This window comes from Coregonus clupeaformis, chromosome 18 (assembly GCF_020615455.1).
Source record: "Coregonus clupeaformis isolate EN_2021a chromosome 18, ASM2061545v1, whole genome shotgun sequence".
Lineage (NCBI taxonomy): Eukaryota > Metazoa > Chordata > Actinopteri > Salmoniformes > Salmonidae > Coregonus > Coregonus clupeaformis.
This window is the reverse complement of record NC_059209.1, coordinates 28,657,176-28,677,544: the sequence shown is the minus strand read 5'-3', so window position 1 is coordinate 28,677,544 and position 20,369 is coordinate 28,657,176. Positions and strand designations below refer to the sequence as shown.

Sequence of the window (20,369 nt, the reverse complement as noted above, 5' to 3'; positions counted from 1 at the left end):
TGATTGCGACCATGACAGAGTCATTGCATGGAGCGCGGTTTTTCACAAAATTGGATCTCAGGAGCGCGTATAACTTGGTGCGCATTAGGGAGGGCGACGAATGGAAGACAGCGTTTAGTACCACGTCAGGTCATTTCTAATATCTCGTCATGCCATATGGGTTGATGAATGCTCCATCAGTCTTCCAATCCTTCGTAGATGACATTTTCCCGGGATATGCAGGGACAAGGGGTGGTCGTGTACATTGATGACATTCTGGTGTACTCGTCTACCCGAGCCGAGCATATAACCCTGGTGCGTCGTGTATTGAGGAGGCTGTTGGAGCACGACCTATATGTCAAGGCAGAGAAATGTCTGTTTTTCCAGGAGTCGGTCTCCTTTTTGGGTTATCGGTTGTCCGCGTCAGGGGTGAGAATGGAGGTGGATCGTGGTGTCCGCTGTGCGTAATTGGCAAACTCCAACCACTGTAAAAAGAGGTGCAGCGGTTCTTGGGCTTTACGAATTACTACCGGAGGTTTATCCGGGGTTTTGGACAGGTGGCAGCTCCCATCACGTCCCTTCTGAAAGGGGGTCCGTGCGCCTGCAGTGGTCAGCTGATGCGGACAGGGCCTTTAGGAGACTGAAGGACCTGTTTACGTCGGCTCGGTGCTGGCGCATCCGGATCCCGCATTACCCTTTCAGGTTGAGGTAGACGCGTCTGAGGCTGGTATAGGGGCCGTTCTCTCTCAACGGTCCGGCACGCCACCTAAACTCCGCCCCTGTGCTTTTTACTCAAAAAGCTCAGCCCGGCGAGCGTAACTATGACGTTGGGGACAGGGAGCTGTTAGCTGTAGTTCAAGCCCTTAAGGTGTGGAGGCATTGGCTTGAGGGGGCTCAACACCCTTTCCTCATTTTGACTGACCATCGGAACCTGGAGTACATCCGGGCAGCGAGGAGACTGAACCCTTGCCAGGCTCGATGGAGTATGTTTCTCACCAGGTTCGTATTTAAAATCACGTACATCCCTGGGTCCCAGAATGGTAAGGCAGATGCGCTGTCCCGGCGGTATGACACGGAGGAGAGGTCCGTTGAGCCTACTCCCATACTACCGGAGTCTTGCCTTGTGGCACCGGTGGTGTGGGAGGTCGATGCCGAAATCGAGCGAGCGTTGCGTGCACGACCCCAGCCCTCCACAGTGTCCTGCGGGTCGGAAGTACGTTCCGCTCGAGATTCGGGATCGACTCATTTACTGGGCTCACACGTCACCCTCCTCTGGACATCCGGGTATTGGCCGGACAGTGCATTGCCTTAGCACTAAATACTGGTGGCCCACTTTGGCTAGGGATGTGAGGGTTTATGTCTCCTCCTGCTCGGTGTGCGCCCAGTGTAAGGCGCCCCGACATCTGCCCAGGGGTAAGTTACAACCCCTGCCCGTTCCACAACGACCATGGTCCCACCTCTCGGTGGATTTTGTGACAGACCTTCCCCTCTCTCAGGGAATACCACCATCCTGGTCATTGTGGACCGGTTCTCTAAGGCCTGTCGTCTTCTCCCTATGTCGGGTCTTCCTACTGCCCTACAGACCGCTGAGGCCCTATTTACCCACGTCTTCCAGCATTAGGGGGTACCCGAGGATATAGTGTCTGATCGAGGCCCCCAGTTTACCTCCCGTGTTTGGAGAGCGTTCATGGAGCGGTTGGGGGTCTCGGTTAGCCTTACCTCAGGGTACCACCCGGAGAGTAACGGGCAGGTAGAACGTGTCAACCAGGATGTGGGTAGGTTTCTGAGGTCGTATTGCCAGGGCCGGCCGGAGGAGTGGGCACGGTACATTCCCTGGGCCGAGATGGCCCAGAACTCTCTCCGCCACTCCTCTACCAACCTAACCCCCTTCCAATGTGTGTTAGGTTACCAGCCGGTTCTGGCACCTTGGCAGCAGAGCCAGATCGAGGCCCCTGCGGTGGATGATTGGATGAGGCGCTCGGAAGAGACGTGGAACGCTGCCCACGTCCACCTGCAGCGGGCCGTCCTTCGTCACAAGGCGAGCGCCGATCTCCACCGCAGTGAGGGGCCGGTGTACGCACCAGGAGATCGAGTCTGGCTCTCTACCAGAAACCTACCCCTCCGCCTGCCCTACCGGAAGCTGGGTCGGCGGTTTGTGGGGCCCTTTAAAGTCCTGAGAAGATTAAACGAGGTGTGTTATAGGTTACATCTACCTGTTGAGTATAAGAATATTAACCCCTCGTTCCATGTGTCTCTTCTCAGGCCGGTGGTAGCTGGTCCACTCCAGGACAATGAGATGGGGGAGACTCCTCCGCCCCCACTAGACATCGAGGGGGCTCCGGCGTACACCGTTCGGTTCATCTTGGACTCAAGACGCCGGATGGGGGGTCTCCAGTATCTCGTGGAGTGGGAGGGGTACGGCCCGGAGGAGCGGTGCTGGGTGTCGCGGAGGGACATCCTAGACCCATCTCTCCTGTCGGAGTTCCACCGGGACCATCCCGCGCGCCCTGCTCCGCGTCCTCCTGGTCGTCCCCGAGGCCGGGGTCGGCGCACGGCTGGAGCCGCTGGCGTCAAGGGGGGTACTGTCACGGTTTCGGCCGAGGCTGCTCCTCCTCCTGGTTCGGGCAGGCTTCGGCGGTCGTCGTCCCCGGAGTACTAGCTGCCACCGATCTATGTTTCATGTTCGTTTGGTTTTGTCTTGATGTTGTACACCTGTGTCTTGTTAGTCCTCGTTAGTGTCCTATTTAGTTCTCGTTGTGTGTGTTTGTCTTTGTGTGTGATTGCTCTTCTGTTTTGTGTTGGAGCTACGTACTTCCCTCCAGTGTTTTGGAGAGGTTTTTCGCACATGTTAGTGCGCCGTTTGTTTGACGCCTGTGTGCGCCGTTATTTCGCCTTCGGGCTTATTGTGCTTATTTTCTACGTGAATATTGCACTAAAGTCTTTTGGACTGAGCTTCTGCGTCCTGCGCTTGATTCATGCACCACACCCACCTTCAGCACCCCTTGACAAGCAGGTTAGATCTGAAGGATTTGTTGCCATCGAAAGTTACCTGGCTAAAAGGTGAGCCACTTTCGTGGTACCGGTTATCCCAAGTTGAACTCAGAGTTGACCAAAGTTACCTTGCTAACTCCTCAAACTACATTTGTAGCTTTAGGGGTGACTAAAGATGGCGGCGCTGAGGAGGGAGCGCATGTTGTCGGTTCCTTCTCTACTTTTTTTATTGCTATTTTTGCTTTGTTTGCTCAGAATGTTCATGCAATAATTTTCTACGACTCTTATTTACTATTGCTAATACTGCACAATTTAAACACTTTCCCCCCAATCCCCCTTCCCCAATACACGTGTAAATATTGTACTATAAATTGTGCCTTCCTGTATTATACTTATGCTAAAATGTTTATTCTATTCTACTGAGCCATTTACTTTATGTTAGTATTCTTATATATATATATATTTATTATTATTTTATTTTTTCACTTACCTTCCTCCTCATCATATCCATGGTGAATGCCCCCCATACCCCGGTCTCCCAGACCCCGGTCTCCCATACCCCGGTCTCCCAGACCCCGGTCTCCCATACCCCGGTCTCCCATTCGCTCATGGTCCATCCTGGAAAAAAAGAAAGACTGTAAGGGGAAGATATATGCTAAATAACTGTGTGTATTTAGCACAGTTTACACAATCTTGCCTGACGACCCATCGGTTTCTGGGATCAATCAGAACGGTTAGAATGTATTTGCGTTCTAGAAATCATCGGGGAGGTACTCAGATCCAGACTCATTGCGGATAATAAAATATTGTCTGTGAGCGTGGTGTAGCATTTGGCCGGAGCAAAAAGTTTGGATAGCCAGGCATGTTCACAAATTAAAGGTCAGGGTGTGTACAGACTATGTGCCAAACATTTCCCATATCTGGGAGACCCCGAGAACGTAGGGAACGTGCCAAGGATTTGAGGGAGCGAGACAGTTCACATATACTGTATGCACATAGAAGAGTGCTTGCATGGTTGTGACTGACTTTATAGCTACTATTGTGTTTGTGTGTGTGTGTGTGTGTGAGAGAGAGAGACCCAGCTAAAGCCTGCTAAGCCCAGGAGCATTAAGCCCTGTGTGTTGACCTGCATGTGAGGCTGCTGCTGCTGATGATCACAGATCAATGTGGAAATAATTAAATGTCAGGTCAACTCAATGGAAAGATGAATAATTAAAACAGATGAGCAGAGTACTTCATGCACGTGACATTTTGACATACCACTAGATATGTGGTAATGCCATTCGCAATACTTAGGCTACTCATGTTACTGTGTCTTACTATTCCCAGGTAACATCATAATGTGCCACAACAAGTTCATAAACAATACTGACTAAACTACACATTCATAAAGTAGCCTGAGGGCATTTCCTTGTAAAAAGCCCCATGAGGTTCATAGTGGCACAAAACATTTGTAGTCAAATGAAAGCTAAGAGTCTATATATTCTTTTAAATTAATGGATATTTACATTTTGTAACAATATTTCATCCTAAAAATTGGGATTTGATTTCTGGTCAAACAGATGGAAAAGGGGTCTTAGAAAACATATATCAGATAAAGTCTTAAAAGGTATTAGAAATACATTTTAAAAAACTATAATGTTGAAGTAAATACCCCTGCAAACTAATATCAACATTTATATATAGTTTTGCTGAAATTGTTTGTCTTTTGTAAGTTTAAGAAATATTGCGTAGTGTATTGCCATTCTGTTACCAAAACCCCACATATCTTTAAGATATTTTCTAATTTCTCTCCCTCATGAGGAGGGAGGATAATGAAAGTTCACAGAAGTAACAAGTAAATGTAGACCTACCAATTAGTTATAGTGTTTTTATTGATAACAATTTGGTTTATTATTTATTAAGTGATTCAAATGTATCATTCTTTTACCAAATCAGTAACAGAATGACAAAAAACTCAGTTCAGAATGACTGCAACTGAATTAGCTACAATGGGAATTCATAGTAGTCACAAACCAGAGTTGGCTCACCTGCTACTGTCCTCTCTTCCACTGGCATACTTTTATGTTCAGCTAATAACTGTTGTCTTTCTCTTTCTGTCACGTGGTGGTCAAAGCAATAATGTGAAAACAGTCTGGACAACCCCTCCCTCTCTCTCTTCTCTCTCCAGTTAATGTCACCTCTACTGACTCCTCCTGACACCTACCCATGAGCCTCCTCTCTTTCCATTTACTGTACTGTAACCAGCCCTCTCACCCACACAGCACCGACCGACACCGGACGTGGAAAAGTAGTTGACATTTGGTCAGTCCAAATCTGAACCAATCTTAGACGTCTACAGTACAGTACAGTAAAGAAAAATAGAGTAGAGTATAGGTCAGTACAGTACAATACAGTACAGTACTGTACAGTAGAATAGAGTTTAGTACAGTAGAGCACACTAGAGTACAGTATAATTGATTATATTGTACTTTACTGAACTATACTGTACTGTACTGTACTGAACTCTACTCTAATGTGCTGTGCTGTGCTATACTGTACTCTACTGTGCTCTACTGTGATGTCCAAACTTGTGAAACACAGACGTCTATGATTGGTACAGATTTAGTCCGGTGCGGACCAACCAAATGTGGTCTTGTTTGGGGGCAGAGCTCATTAGAATAATAGCCAGTGTGTAGAATAATACCCTAATATGCAAAGGAGGATATTACATGTTTCTACCTTTGTGTTCCTATTCAGGATACATAACCATGAAGAGAATGGCATTCATATCCATAATGATGTATTTCTGTGTAGTACAGATCAGGGATCCATAATGTCATTCTGTTATCGTCATTCTGTTACCGGTTGTTAATCCACTTCATCTACTGTAGTTCAATAACCAAAATATATTTTTTAAACCCAAGGTGTCATTTCATAGCTGACACCCCATTCTTTCTGCAGGCATCTTTGAAGCTTAATTCCAATTAGATATTTAACAGGGCTTTTAGAAAACGTGGTCACTGATGGAGATTTTACCATCATTCTGTTACCAAACTTTATATCTGCACTGTTCTTTAAGTAAATGTGCTTTTGTACAATTTTCTGTGGATATTGTTAAAAGTAATCATTGTGCATAGAGTTGTATGGTTTGTTTAACTTTGAAATCAATGGTTTTTGAGTCTGTGGAATTGCCCCTGACTACATTGACTCCACTTTCACAAAATATCAACAAACAGCTGTTTTCCATGAAAAGTGTAACAAAAATTAATATCCATTTCATTTCAAACTATACCACCTGTGTATGCCCTGCTACCAACTATGAGTCCACCCTTTGCTAATATCACTATCCAACCTACTATCACTATCAAACAGCTAGCAGGCAGAATAGGAACAAGCTTGGCTAAGGCCATAGAGGGTTAAGGCTGTGTTGAGGCTGTGTTGAGCTTGTGTGGCTCCTGTGTGTGGCTCTTGTTACTGCTGGCTTCCTATGTGTGGAATTAGTCCTGTCACATCAGTGTCCTTCACACCCAGTGGGCAGGCTGAGTGGGACCTGCAGGCCATCACCGCTCTGCTCTGACAGCCTGATCGATCGGCCTGCAAAGGCACTTAAACTCAATGTGAACAGCCACAGCACACTGATACAAACAATGGGTCTCTCTCTCTCTCTCTCTCTCTCTCTCTCTCTGTCTCTCTCTCTCTCTCTCTCTCTCTCTCTCTCTCTCTCTCTCTCTCTCTCTCTCACTCTCCCTTTCTCTATCTCCCATCCCCCTTCTTTCTCTCTCTACTCTCTAAACACATGTGCACTGCACCCCCCCATCTCACCTTGGTGCACAATCAATTCTCACATCACATCTGCCTAACAGATTATACCGTTTGTAGCTGAAAGCAACCCTGCACTCTGACATTTCTGTTGTATGAGTATCAGGAACCGTACTGCTTACAGTTCTTATTTAATTTGCTATGTAAGGATAAAAGAAAGTGGGGTTTAATACATTCAAAATCAGATTGCAGCAATTTAATTCCATGAAACCAAATTGCATTAGAAGTTTTCACAATTTTCTGTTCAAAAATATTGTTTCCCAAAGAACATTAAAAAGATATGATACATTGAGTTAAACTAAATTTAGTTTTGTACCCCAACTATGTTTATTCCCCAAGAACATTGCTTCTTAGATCAATTTGCTCAAAATCGGACTTCACTGTCATTTTTGTGCCCATATCTCTACAAGACTATTCATTGACAGGCACCAGTTCATATTTATATGCTGGGATATCCAAGCCTACAAGATAAACATAATTCCCAAATTAATTTAATAAATCATAAAGTTTCAACAATTTATACAGACTTCAGGAAATCATCACTTGTCTGCATTTCAGTAAGTAGTTGATATTTGCCATCTCCAGCAGGGAGCCTTGATTCTGAAAATGGAACCAGACTAAACTAGACCCGGAGGACAGGTTAATATATGTACAAAGATGGCTTACCTGGTGTAGTTTCCTGGTGAGAAATGAGCAAATAGAGAGAGAGAGAGAGGTCTTCTGTTAATTGCAGGGATGCATCAATGAAAACATAGCCTACTGTACCACTGGAGCAAACTGAGCAATGGGGAAGAGTTGTTCTCTCTCAGTTCGCTCTCTCTTTCTCTCTCTCTCTCTCTCTCTCTCTCTCTCTCTCTCTCTCTCTCTCTCTCTCTCTCTCTTTCTCTCTAACCGGACAACTGGGATTGAGGCTGGGCTACAGGCTGGTTTGGGTGGTGGTGGGGTTGACTGATCAACCTTCTACAGTGATATGACTACTCTATATGTGACCATATGAATTCCCTCACTCACACACATACCCTTCAGCTGACCAAGGCATAACATATTTCTATTGTCAGTTATACCGTTTTTTACAGTTTTTCTCGATTGCTAAGACACATTTCTTGAAAGCTGCTCTCCTTTTCTCTTAACTGTGAACACAAAACCCAATTTTCAAGCTACATTCACAAAACCTTAGACTCTTCTTGCAAAACCAAACTTTCACCTCAAAACAGTTCAATCTGTGCTCAAAACTGAACTATGTTGTCAAATCGTGCCCCGAGTCAATCAAAATAAAAAACACTACTGAACAGTCACTAAACACTACGTAGAAAAATAGAAAACACAATGCTCAGGACATGAAGCTGGAGAAATAAATGTTTATTGTTCACTGTAGGCTAAATGCATGTTGCAAAACAAAAAAACTGTGCATTTAGCACTTGTACAAAAAGACAAAACAGAAATCTTGTGCATTTACATGTAGCACTTGTAAAAACAAACAGAAATCTTATGCGTTGCCACTTGTGTACAGTAAGCCCATGTAAAAATAAAGTACAAAAATATACAAATAAGTGCATTACTCAGCCACAGCATCATGTCTCCGTACTGGGTCAGGCCACAGGACTTCATCCACATCACAGGCCACATTTTGTCTGGCCAGGCAACGGGAAAAAAACCCTGGCATGCCGTATCCTGGCTTGGCATGCCTCCACACCTATGTCACCACAGGCAAGTCCCATGGCTTGCAGGAGATTTACCCTGGTGTAAGGTTGGCGTTCATATACCTTCCACCGCCATGAGGAGAAGAATTCCTCAATGGGGTTTAGGAAAGGGGAGTACGGTGGAAGGCAAAGATTGATAAAACCTTGGTTCATATTGTACCACTCTCTAACCTGGAGGGCTCTGTGAAAACTCACATTGTCCCAAACAACAACATAGATGGGATGCTCATCCTGCTGCCCTAACAAAGCATCTCGCATGTGATTGAGGAAAATGAGGAGCTGGTGAGTGTTGTAGGGCCCCAGGTTGGCATGATGGTGGACAACCCCATGATTGCTGATGGCAGCACATAATGTGACATTGCCACCACGCTGCCCAGGAACACCAACAATGGCCCGATGGCCAATCATATTACGGCCTCTCCTTCTCCTTTTGGTGAGATTAAACCCAGCTTCATCCATGTAGATGTATTGATGGGGTCTTTCCATTGCATCCAGTTGAAAAACCCTCTGTAGAAATATATATAGTTTTGTAAGTGATACGGAAAAAGTGATTTAGGCCACTACAGTAAATCACTACTTAGAGTAATCAACATTGAATGTGTCTGGATATATGCCAACCTGTACATACTGGAATCTTTGCTCTTTGACTCTGTCTGAGTTGCGATCAAAGGGCACTCTGTATAGCTGTTTCATGCGCAGTCTGTTGCGCTTGAGGACACGATCAACAGTAGAGAGGCTGACACTGTTGATACCCTCAACATTTAAATGGTACTCAATGATCTTCTGCTGAATTTCGCTCAGTTTACAGTTTTTGCCTATTGCTTACACACTTTTTGCAGAATTTGGCTCATTATGTCAAAACTCAACACACAAGCCAATCAGACATAGCACTTGGAGATTAACAACTCACATATATGCCAAAATGAAACACTGCAATCAAAACTTAACACTCCTTTCTAAAAATGAAATTCTTGCAACAAAACCATGCACACAAGCAACATTTGAATTACTCTTTCATATCACCAGCAACACACTGATGGGCTTTATATAAAACACTGCAGTCTTTGTGTTTCTATTTTTATTGTCATTGTCTTCTGTAAAACTCAAAAGTAGAATTTCTGCAGTAATCAAACAGTATTTACAAAAAAGTTTTTACAAAAAAACAAACATTCTTACAGAAATTTTTAACATCAAATTGAGCAACAAAACAAAAGTAAAAAAACAAGACAATTACTGGATAAATTGCTATTGGGGGAAAAAACATATACTTGTTTTGTGTGTGTGTGTGCGTGTGTGTGGTGGGGGGCGGGGGGGCTTATGGATCACGCCTTCTGTTCGGATCTGGCCACAAGACCTCGTCAACATCACAGGCGATGTCCTCACGGGCTAGGCATCGGGGAAAATATCGCCTTGTGTGCCGAATCCACCCTTGGATTGATCCCACTTCAATGTCTCCACATGCCTCTTCCATTGCTTGCAGAAGAGTCATGCGGGCATGTGGTTGCCGATCATATACTTTCCACCGCCACGCTGAAAATAATTCCTCGATTGCATTTAGAAAGGGGCTGTAAGGGGGCAGGTATAAAACTGTGAAATTATTATGGTTGTTGAACCAATCTCGGACCAGAGCAGCCCGGTGAAAACTAACATTATCCCAGATGACAACAAACCTGGGCTGCTGTGGTCTGTCCTGCACAACTGCATGTAGTGCATCTAGAAATGCAATGACCTTTCCTGTATTGTAGGGACCTAGAGTGGCATGATCCTTGGACACTAATTGCAGCACACAAGGTGATATTTCCCACGCTGCCCAGGGACATTTACAACAGCCCTTTGTCCAACTACGTTACGGCCCCGACGCCTGGTTTTGGCCAGATTGAAGCCTGCCTCATCCACGTAGATGAACTCATGCGGCAGTTCGGCGGCATCAAACTCCAGAACTGTCTGTAACAGAAAATATTGAATAGTGTTACTGAAAACACATACAGTAACTACAATGTCTATATTTTCACACAAGTAGGGGCTGGGTTGGGTGAGTATAGACAAAAACTACAAGCTACAGGCAGGGCAGGTGGCAGCATAAACCCTCATTCCCACATCACAATATATAGTATGTAAAGTAAAGTGACACATTCCTGCACATAATCATGGCGCAGATCCTTGACCCTGACACTGTTCCTCTCAAATGACACCCTGTACAGCTGCTTCATTCTAAAGTTATTGTCACGGTTCAGACAGACGACAAGAGGACCACAATTGCGTCACACCAGAAAGTTTATTTAAACTTAAGGGGAAAGGGATGTAGGGAGTGAGTGAAGGCTCCAGGGGTTATCCCGTCCGATGTGCTGGGTCTGTGCCTCCCCCCCAGTGGCAGCGATGCGTCCGATGACGCCGGTGGTTGGTGGTCCAGAAGTCCTGGGGGGGGGGGGAGGAAACACAGACACAACGGGGCGGAATGAAACCAGGCAGCAGTACAGTTCAAGGGAAATCCAAAATACGTAGTAGCAAGGCAGAAGGCTGGTCAGAGTTACCGGGATTGAAGAGTAGTCAGGAGTCGTAATGGCAGAAGCAGGTCTGGATCTCCTGAGGCAGAAGAGTATCCCCAAAAACAGGCAGGTCCGGGGTCACAAAACCAGGGTGAGCCAGAAGCGCGAGCAAACAGGTTCCGGGTGTGAGCTTTGCAGACGATCTGACACCGGAGAGCTGAAAGACAGGGCCTAATATACTGGGAGAGGTTAGTGGGTAATGCAGCGCAGCTGGCAGAGTAATTAGAGCCGAGCAGAGCAGGGACAGGTGGAGCTAGTTAGGCTGAGTAGAGAGAGAGAGGTGAGCAGAGTGGAAGATAGTGGAAACCAATTAAGGTGGTAACCCGGTGGAGTGAGAGGGCTCATGACAGAACCCCCCCCCCAAGGGACGGCCCCAGAAGTCCCAAGAGCAACACCACGCCGGGCGGGAGGAGGGGAGCCGGAGGAGGGCTAGAACTCCTCCGAACGGTCCGAGCGAACGTCCTCATCCTCGGAGGAAGCCGGAGGGCCGTGGTCGGGAGATGGGACAGGTCCCGAGACAGGATCAGGCACAGGACAGGAAGCCGAGCGGGCAGGACGGTTAGGGATCCCTCTGGGGCGGCCCCTACGGATTGCAGGTTGATCAGGATGCCGTTGGTGGAAAGCGGTGATGAGAGTCCTATCCACAATCCGACTAGCTGGCACCCAGGTCCTTTCCTCAGGTCCGTAGCCCTCCCAGTCAATGAGGTACTGGAGACCCCTACCCCTCCGTCTGGACCGAAGCAGGCGGCAGACGGTGTAAACCCGACCACCATCGACGAGCCGTGGAGGAGGAGGACAAGGCGCAGCAGGGACCAGCGGACTCCTGGGCACAGGCAGGGGCTGCAGCAATCCGGCTGGGGGCTGGCAGGACGACTTGTGTTGGTTGCAGATGGGGCAGGCTTGGACGAATTCCCGTACATCCTTCCTCAGAGAGGGCCACCAGAACCTCTGGGCGAGCAGGTTGTAAGTGCGGGTGGAGCCAGGGTGACAAGCTAGGCGGGAGTCATGTCCCCACTGAACGACCTGGGACCTCAGGTCTTCGGGGACAAAAAGGCGGTCAGCTGGGCAAGTGCTGGGACCTGGCTGGTTACGGAGAGCCTCCAGCACCTGTTCCTCAACAGCCCAGGTCAGAGCTGCAACGATGCAGGGACTTGGCAGAATCGACACAGGGTCCTTGGAGGGGTCAGGAGCGGAGTTAGTAGGTACTGGCCGAGGGGGTAGTGCGGCAGCAAGCAGGCAGGTTCGGTGGCAGTCCTCTCCCCACTCCCTGATCACCCCCGGTCACCCAGTCGAGCTGAGGGTTGTGCCGGGCGGAGCCATGGGTAACCCAGGATGAGGGGTTGGCCTGGAGAGGGGAGCAGGTGAAACTGGATAGTTTCTTGATGGTTTCCGGACAGACCCATCGAGACCGGGGCCGTGACATGAGTGACCGATCCGAGTAAGTGTCCGTCCAGTGCCCGGGCAGGAATAGGAGGTGTCAAACGGAGGTTCTCCAGTCCCAGTTGGCGTGCCAGCTTGATGTCCATTATGTTGGCTTCGGCGCCAGAATCCACCAGAGCAGCCAGGGTGTGAGTTGAGTCAGAGAGGCGGAGGTGAACTTGCAGCAGGGGTTTGCGGTCGGAGGACTGGATGGTCATTGAACTCAACCGGACTCCCCCTATGCCCGGTGAGCTTCGGCCCTTTAAAGGGCAGGTTACCACACGATGTCCATCACCTCCACAATAGAGGCAGAGGTTTGAGGTGAAGCGTCGCTGGCGCTCTGCAGGAGTGAGAGAGGCTCGCCCAATCTCCATAGGCTCAGACTGATCAAGCTGACCTGGGTGAGTGGCAGTAGATGACAGGAGCCCAGTCGGATCTCTCCGAATGCCGGTAGTAGGTGGACCTTGGCGCCCCCTCTCACGACGACGGGTCTGTATCCCTCTGTCGATCCTGACAGTCAGTGCGATGGCTTCATCAAGAGTGGAAGGCAGTTCATGGGAGACCAACTCGTCCTTGATATAGTCAGCCAAACTATGGAAGAACGCGTCCACCAACGATGGTGTGTTCCAAGAACTTCGTCTAGCCAGGGTTCGGAAGTCGATGGAATGGTCTGCGACTGTACGTCTGCCTTGTCGAATACTGAACAGTTCACGAGACGCCTCTGCGGTTGGTGAATCCAGGTCAAACACCTTCAGCATCTCCTCAGCAAACAGGTCGAAGGTTGCACATGCGGGGGTTTGACGTTCGAACTCTGCTGTTCCCCAGAGTCGAGCTCGGCCCGTCAGGTGAGTGATGGCATACCCAACTCTAGCCCCTCCGTGGCGAAGGTCCTTGGCTGCAAGGAGAACTGAAGTCGGCAGCTAGTCAGGAATGGCCGGACCTGGGTTGAATCGCCGTTGAACCGCTCGGGGTTTCCAATCTTGGGTTCGAGCAGCGGCTGCAATGACCGGGGCAGGTAACTCGGGGCAGGGCTGGTGGGCAGACTGGCTGGGGTCAGGTTGGTGAGGAGTTGAATGATCATGGCGAGTTGTTGTTGCTGCTGCTGGGACTGCCGCTGGTGCTGCTGGAACTGCTGATGCTGTTGGTGGCCGACCTGAAGCAGAGAGGAGATGACGCCGCTCATGCGGCCTAGCTCTCTCTCAGTGTGTTCCAGGCGTAGCATAGCGGTGGGTTGCTCAGGCTCTTCGGTTTCCATGTCGGGGAAGTGTGCGCTGAGTCCATGATGGTCAGATCGTACTGTCACGGTTCAGACAGACGACAAGAGGACCACAATTGCGTCACACCAGAAAGTTTATTTAAACTTAAGGGGAAAGGGATGTAGGGAGTGAGTGAAGGCTCCAGGGGTTATCCCGTCCGATGTGCTGGGTCTGTGCCTCCCCCAGTGGCAGCGATGCGTCCGATGACGCCGGTGGTTGGTGGTCCAGAAGTCCTGGGGGGGGGAGGAAACACAGACACAACGGGGCGGAATGAAACCAGGCAGCAGTACAGTTCAAGGGAAATCCAAAATACGTAGTAGCAAGGCAGAAGGCTGGTCAGAGTTACCGGGATTGAAGAGTAGTCAGGAGTCGTAATGGCAGAAGCAGGTCTGGATCTCCTGAGGCAGAAGAGTATCCCAAAAACAGGCAGGTCCGGGGGTCACAAAACCAGGGTGAGCCAGAAGCGCGAGCAAACAGGTTCCGGGTGTGAGCTTTGCAGACGATCTGACACCGGAGAGCTGAAAGACAGGGCCTAATATACTGGGAGAGGTTAGTGGGTAATGCAGCGCAGCTGGCAGAGTAATTAGAGCCGAGCAGAGCAGGGACAGGTGGAGCTAGTTAGGCTGAGTAGAGAGAGAGAGGTGAGCAGAGTGGAAGATAGTGGAAACCAATTAAGGTGGTAACCCGGTGGAGTGAGAGGGCTCATGACAGTTATGTTTCTGTAGGATGCGACTTAGTGTAGAAATGCTGACCCTGTTGATATTGTTGAATTCATTTCCATTTGCAATTATGCGTTGTTGCAACTCACGAAGTCAGATTGCATTATTTTCTCGCACCATTTCAATGATGGCAAGCTCTTGTTGTTGAGTGAAGAGCCGTTCCCTTCCACCTTGAGGAGGTCGTCCAACCATTCTGTAGAAAATGCCACCACAAGATGTCATTGGTTAGGTTATTTTTCACATACTGTACTTTCAAACTGTACACAGTACTGCAACATCACAATGGTATTCCTTTACATATACAGTACTTCACAGCACTACCCATTTTTGTATAGTATAGTTAGTACAGTAATACTGTAATATGATACAGAATCATGTGACACACACAGTAGGTACAGTCTGGAGTAGAAACTTGAAGATATACCTGTTCTCCAGTCGGAATGTCCTTATTATTGATGCTACTGTGTAGTGACTGAGGTTAGGGTGGACTCTTTGCCCAGCCTCCCTCATGGACAGGCCATGATTTATCACATGGTACACCAGAGTAGCCCTGATGTCATCTGATATACGTCTCCGCACTGGTCCTCGTCCTCTTCCACATCCTCTTCCACATCCGACTCCTCTCTCTCTTTGTCCTCCTCTTACTCTGACTCTCATTGCCTCCATGCTTGCAAAGTTCTAAAAATGGCTTACCTGAGGCCTATTTGTAGTGCTAAGGCTCAGACTGATTGGTGTTCTGTTTTCTGTGCAAGTGTTTTCAGGTGTGTATGTAAGTGCATACAATTGCCAGATGAGTTTTGCATTTTGAACAGAGTGTTTTCCCAATGATAACAGGTGATTTTGTTTTTGAACAAAGTGTCTAATGTAAGAAAACGTGTGTAGTGTTTCGCAATAAGTGTGTTACAGAATTGCAAACAAAGTGCAAAGTTGACATTGTGTTTAAGCTATGGTTACACTGTGTTTAAGGTATGCTACAAGAAGTTTAGGTATTGAGGCTTTGGTCTAAGCATTCGGTTTTAGTGTGTAAGCAATGGGCAAAAACTGTAATGGCATTGTTCTCACGGACCATATCAACAATTAGGGTCTCTTGGTGTGGGGAGAACATACCTGTCCTCCCACCCCCATGTGGCAGTCTTTCAATTCTACAAAAAGAGAACATGGAGTTACAAAAAATATACATGGAATACTAGGCCTACAAACAGTTAGACCAACCCTCCATTACAATACTACAGTACATTGGTACAGTGATGTACTAAAACATATATTTACTTACAGTATACTGTGGTACAGTATATAGTATGTCATACAGTAATTGCTGTCAACATTTACATACTGTACTATAATGTCAAAAAAAGGTAATTACCTGTTCTCTTCTCTAAATCTTCGGATTATGGTGGACACAGTGAATCTACTGATGTTTGGTTGTACCCTTTGTCCAGCCTCCCTCATGCTCATACCATGGACAAGAACATGGTAAATCACAGTAGCTCTGATTTCATCAGATATTACTGTTCTTTGTCTTCGCTGACCACCTCGACCACCTCGACCTCCTCTCACACGAACTCTTCCTCTCAGATTTCTATCCATTGTAGGGCCTCACAAACCAGTGCTCTCTGAACTGGCTTACTGTATATGTTCCCTCGCATCATTAGCCACAAGTGTGATCAATTTTGAGTTGTTGTGTTCAAGTGGTGACACCTGTGCTCTAATTGTGTTTGACTTTTGTCACCTGTGCTCACCATTATGCAGCACGGGTGCATCACAATGAAAATGTGTTGGCAAGTTATGTCTAAACAGGTGAAAAGTGCTTATGGTTTTGCCAAAAGAGTGATTGATTCAATCAGTGGGTTCAGGCAACTGAGCATTTGGTTCAGACAATAGGGTTTAGTGTTTTAGCAATTGAGAAAAACTGTAAATTAAATTGAACACTGGATGCCGGTTCCACCATCAATGATATGTACTTCTTTCGAACACTAGTTGCTCCCGCCACACACAAATAAACCAACAGTTATATACCTTCTGTCTAGAGAAACTACATCATCATCGATTCTCACTGTAGTAAGCTTGCCTGATGTGATGACTCATCTTGAATTTAATTCCACTGCTCTCTGAATCCGCCATCCTAAAAGTTGTTTGTCAAAATAAGGGGTGTTGTACAAAACGAAGTGGAATTTTGTTCTTACCATAGGTTTTTAGTAGTTTACATTGGAAAAAGTGATTGAGAATACAGGACATTGTGACGTGTGTGTAATGTATGTAACGTGTCTCTTACTTTTGAGAGTTTATATTCATGGTTGTAGCAGCAATTTATTCAAATTTATTTCAATTTGTTTTATGATGTTAAGCATCAAGGTATGTGTGTCACCAGAACAATCCATTATTTTATGCCATGATATAGTTAAATGTGTACTAGCATTGTTTTAAACCAACCTCCATGTTATTACCTAATTGTTTTATGAGATGTATGTATTTTGACTCTAAATCACATTTCTTGATACTACACAGCCTATTATTTTCCCCCAGGGGGTCCTGGGTTTGTATTTTGTATTTGGAACCCCATTGTCCGAGAGTGATTTACACGGTTATCAAAACATCACGCCAGGGTAAGCCTACACGAAACACAGCCCTTATTTTAAGTGTTTCTAAAATGCCCTATGGGAATAATTAATGGTGGAAAAACGACTGGAACCATTTCCCTGTTTAACCGCTAGATTTTATGGGTATTATTACTCATACTGTGGTACTTTATGAGGGTATTACCCAATTATTTATATGTACACTAAATGACTGACAGGGGGCGCTGTTTTGAAGCCACTGCGTCTCTAGCTTGACACTCCCCCACCATTGTAAAAAATATTTTGGAAGCTATAGAAATGCATTTATTAATGTCTACATTTGTTTTTGCCACATTTATTCTATTACAGACACATTAATGCATACATTTATATTATATTATGTGAGCTAAACATACAAATAAAAAATGAAAAAATCTATTAAAAAAAACTCCTTAAAGTATAATATTTTTGAAAGTTCTAATGTTACTGTCCCCACTAAAACAATTTAATTGAAATACTGTTGAATTCCATTCATTCCTATTGAGGGCTGCTACTTCTGGTGAGTGCCAATATGGCCGACCGGTGTCTTCAAAGCCTCTCACTGGCCAATGCTTAGCATCAGCAATCCAGGGTTCATAGACATCCTTGGTTTTACCATAGACTTAGTTAGACAACACATCTTTGTATCTATCCCATTATGATGTCTGTGAACGCATGGCAAGCACTATTAAGGCTATCTCCATTTTGAAGTACTTCTTCTACTCCTACTAACTTCTATGAGTTGGTAGTGGTACAACCTGAAACGGTGCATACTGCCTCCTGGACTGTGTTGTTTGAACAAGTATAAAGCCAAGGTTGGCGATTTACCTGCAGTTATGGAATGTTTGCTCATGTTCTTCTAATTGTTCAGATTTTTGCATCTCAGCCACCAATCACATTACATTTGATTTATATTCCTATTGTGATTGGTCCCTGGACCAATAGGAGGCCATTTCAAAAGGGTCCTTCCTATCCAGGTTCCTTGGGATGTTGCTTGAGAGGGTAATCCAGTAAATATTATAAGTGAACATGTAAGAAGTCAGTACTATGCTGTCTTGAATATATTCACTGATGCATCTAAGGACCCTAAAACAGGGAGGACATAAGGACACTAAAACAGGGAGGACAGGTGCAGCTTTTAGTGTTCCTGAGTTTAAGGTGGCAGTGACAAAAAGAGCAACGGATCATTTATCTGTATACACAATGGAGTTGTCATCTGCTCTGTCTCATGTGCAGCACTGATGAGCTTAAATTAATTTGTGTCACGGAGCAGACAAGCTGTAATGTATGCGATTTTGCAGTGCCTGTTTACGGTGAGACAGCTGGGGGTATCTGCTAGCAGTGGCGTGTATTCATGGATGCCATGGGAAGCCAGGCTTCCCCAAAAATGTACCAATACAAAAATAAAATAGCGGCCTCCCGAGTGGCGCAGCAGTCTAAGGCACTGCATTGCAGTGCTAAAGGCATCACTACAGACCCGGGTTTGATCCCGGGCTGTATTACAACTGGCTGTGATCGGGAGTCCCATAGGGCGGTGCACAATTGGCCCAGCGTCGTCCGGGTTAGGGGAGGGTTTGGCTGGGGGGGGCTTTACTTACATTTACATTTTAGTCATTTAGCAGACGCTCTTATCCAGAGCGACTTACAGTTAGTGAGTGCATAAATTTTTCATACTGGCCCCCCGTGGGAATCGAACCCACAACCCTGGCATTGCAAGTGCCATGCTCTACCAACTGAGCTATAGCGACTCCTTGTGGCGGGCCGGGCGCCTGCAGGCTGACCTCGTCGTCAGGTGAACTGTGTTTCCTCCGACACGTTGGTGCGGCTGGCTTCTGGGTTAAGTGGGCGGGTGTTAAGAAGCGCGGTTTGGCTGGTCATCTTTCGGAGGATGCATGACTCGACCTTTGCCTCCCGATCCTATTGGGGAGTTGCAGCAATGAAACAAGATTGAAATTGGGGAGAAAAAGGGGGTACAAAATAAATGTAAAACAAAAACATAAAATATTGTATCTTTCGTCTCTCTGTGTTTCATCTGGCCTCCCTTGACAAAGAAAGTTAGCCAATCAGCATTGAGCTAAACTGAGTGAGCCCAACTGTGAATGGTCCTGGCGCACCCAAAAAAAAGTGTCAAGGGAAGCCAGCTTGGATTTGGCGTCAGTCCTATCAAATCCCATTGAGAGCATACGTCATTGACAGAAAAACTTGAATTGTTGCATTTCGTTGTGTTGTTGTCCTCTGGTGGCTAGCTAGCTAGCCAGCTAGCTAGTTAAAATTGGCCCTTTTCTAAATTAGCCATGGATGGAGATAGGGATTTGGACTTGTGGTTTTACTTAATTCTCCATACTGGCCAATGATTATAATGGTGATTCTTATCCAACCATTAATTCATACATTGTTGATGATGAGAGGATGGAAGTTCAATACATAGCTAGATATAGAAGGCTAATGTTAACTAGCTAACGTTGCCCATGAATGGAAGTTAGGCTAGCGAGCAAGCATTTTAACCAGGTAGCCTAGGACAGCGTTTCCCAAAATCGGTCCTTAGGACCCCAAAGGGTGCACGTTTTGGTTTTTGCCCTAACACTACACACCTGATTCAAATGATCAAAGATTGATGAATCGTTTTTTATTTGAATCAGCTGTATAGTGTTAGGGCAAAAACCAAAATGTGCACTCCTTGTTTGGGAAACCCTGGCCTAGGACAACAAAAAAGAAAAGCATGTACTGTATGACAGCGTGATAGACCGTTTCATCAGCATGAAAGAGAGGAGGATGGCATTGGCATTTCCCTACAAGTAGGGTGAGTCAACATGTTTTTCTACTTGCACGAACACGCACGCACACACACACACACACAGAAATCAGAACCATGGACAGCCACATCATATTTAGCTTACGTTGATTGGACTAAATTGTTTTCGGTATCTTTTAGTTGTCACTGTATTAGACTAAGCAAAAGTGATTTGATGATGTTGAAATGTTGAAGTTGAAATGGTGCTGGAATAGTGGAGGCAGCTCCTGTTTTCTTTGCGACTTGCGGTAACTCTCTGTGGTTCTAAATCAATAGTTATTTAGTGGTTCGAAAATATCGGAAACATTAACTTGCTTGACCATGCTGTAGTTCATGTAACTGTCTGTTACTGTACATGCAATATGCTTTGTGGACTTCACTGGACAGAGGTTGCTATCCGGTTTTGTGATAAAACAAAGGTGTGGTGAATTTATTCTGCCACTGTGTCTTCTTATTGTCTCGGCCTTTAGGCCTATATATCACGGGCACAAGGCATATGAATTAACATGTTATAGAGCAAACAACGCAATAATCACAACACAGGTTGTAATATGGGGGGGGGGGATGCTCACC

At 46.2% G+C, this 20,369-nt stretch overlaps 1 protein-coding gene across 1 annotated transcript in view; it reads right to left on the bottom strand.

Moving 5' to 3' along the window:
- The window catches only part of LOC121530667 (electrogenic sodium bicarbonate cotransporter 4-like), a 67,653-nt gene extending 60,068 nt beyond the window's left edge, over positions 1-7,585 (bottom strand). Inside the window, exons 1-2 of the mRNA XM_045226836.1 lie at positions 7,438-7,585; positions 3,461-3,588 (exon numbers count right to left, since the gene is read on the bottom strand). Of these exons, the coding sequence (XP_045082771.1) occupies positions 3,461-3,587 (127 nt within the window). The 5' untranslated portion in view covers position 3,588; positions 7,438-7,585. The remainder of the gene's footprint in view (positions 1-3,460; positions 3,589-7,437) is intronic.
- Between the last annotated feature and the right edge of the window lie 12,784 nt (positions 7,586-20,369).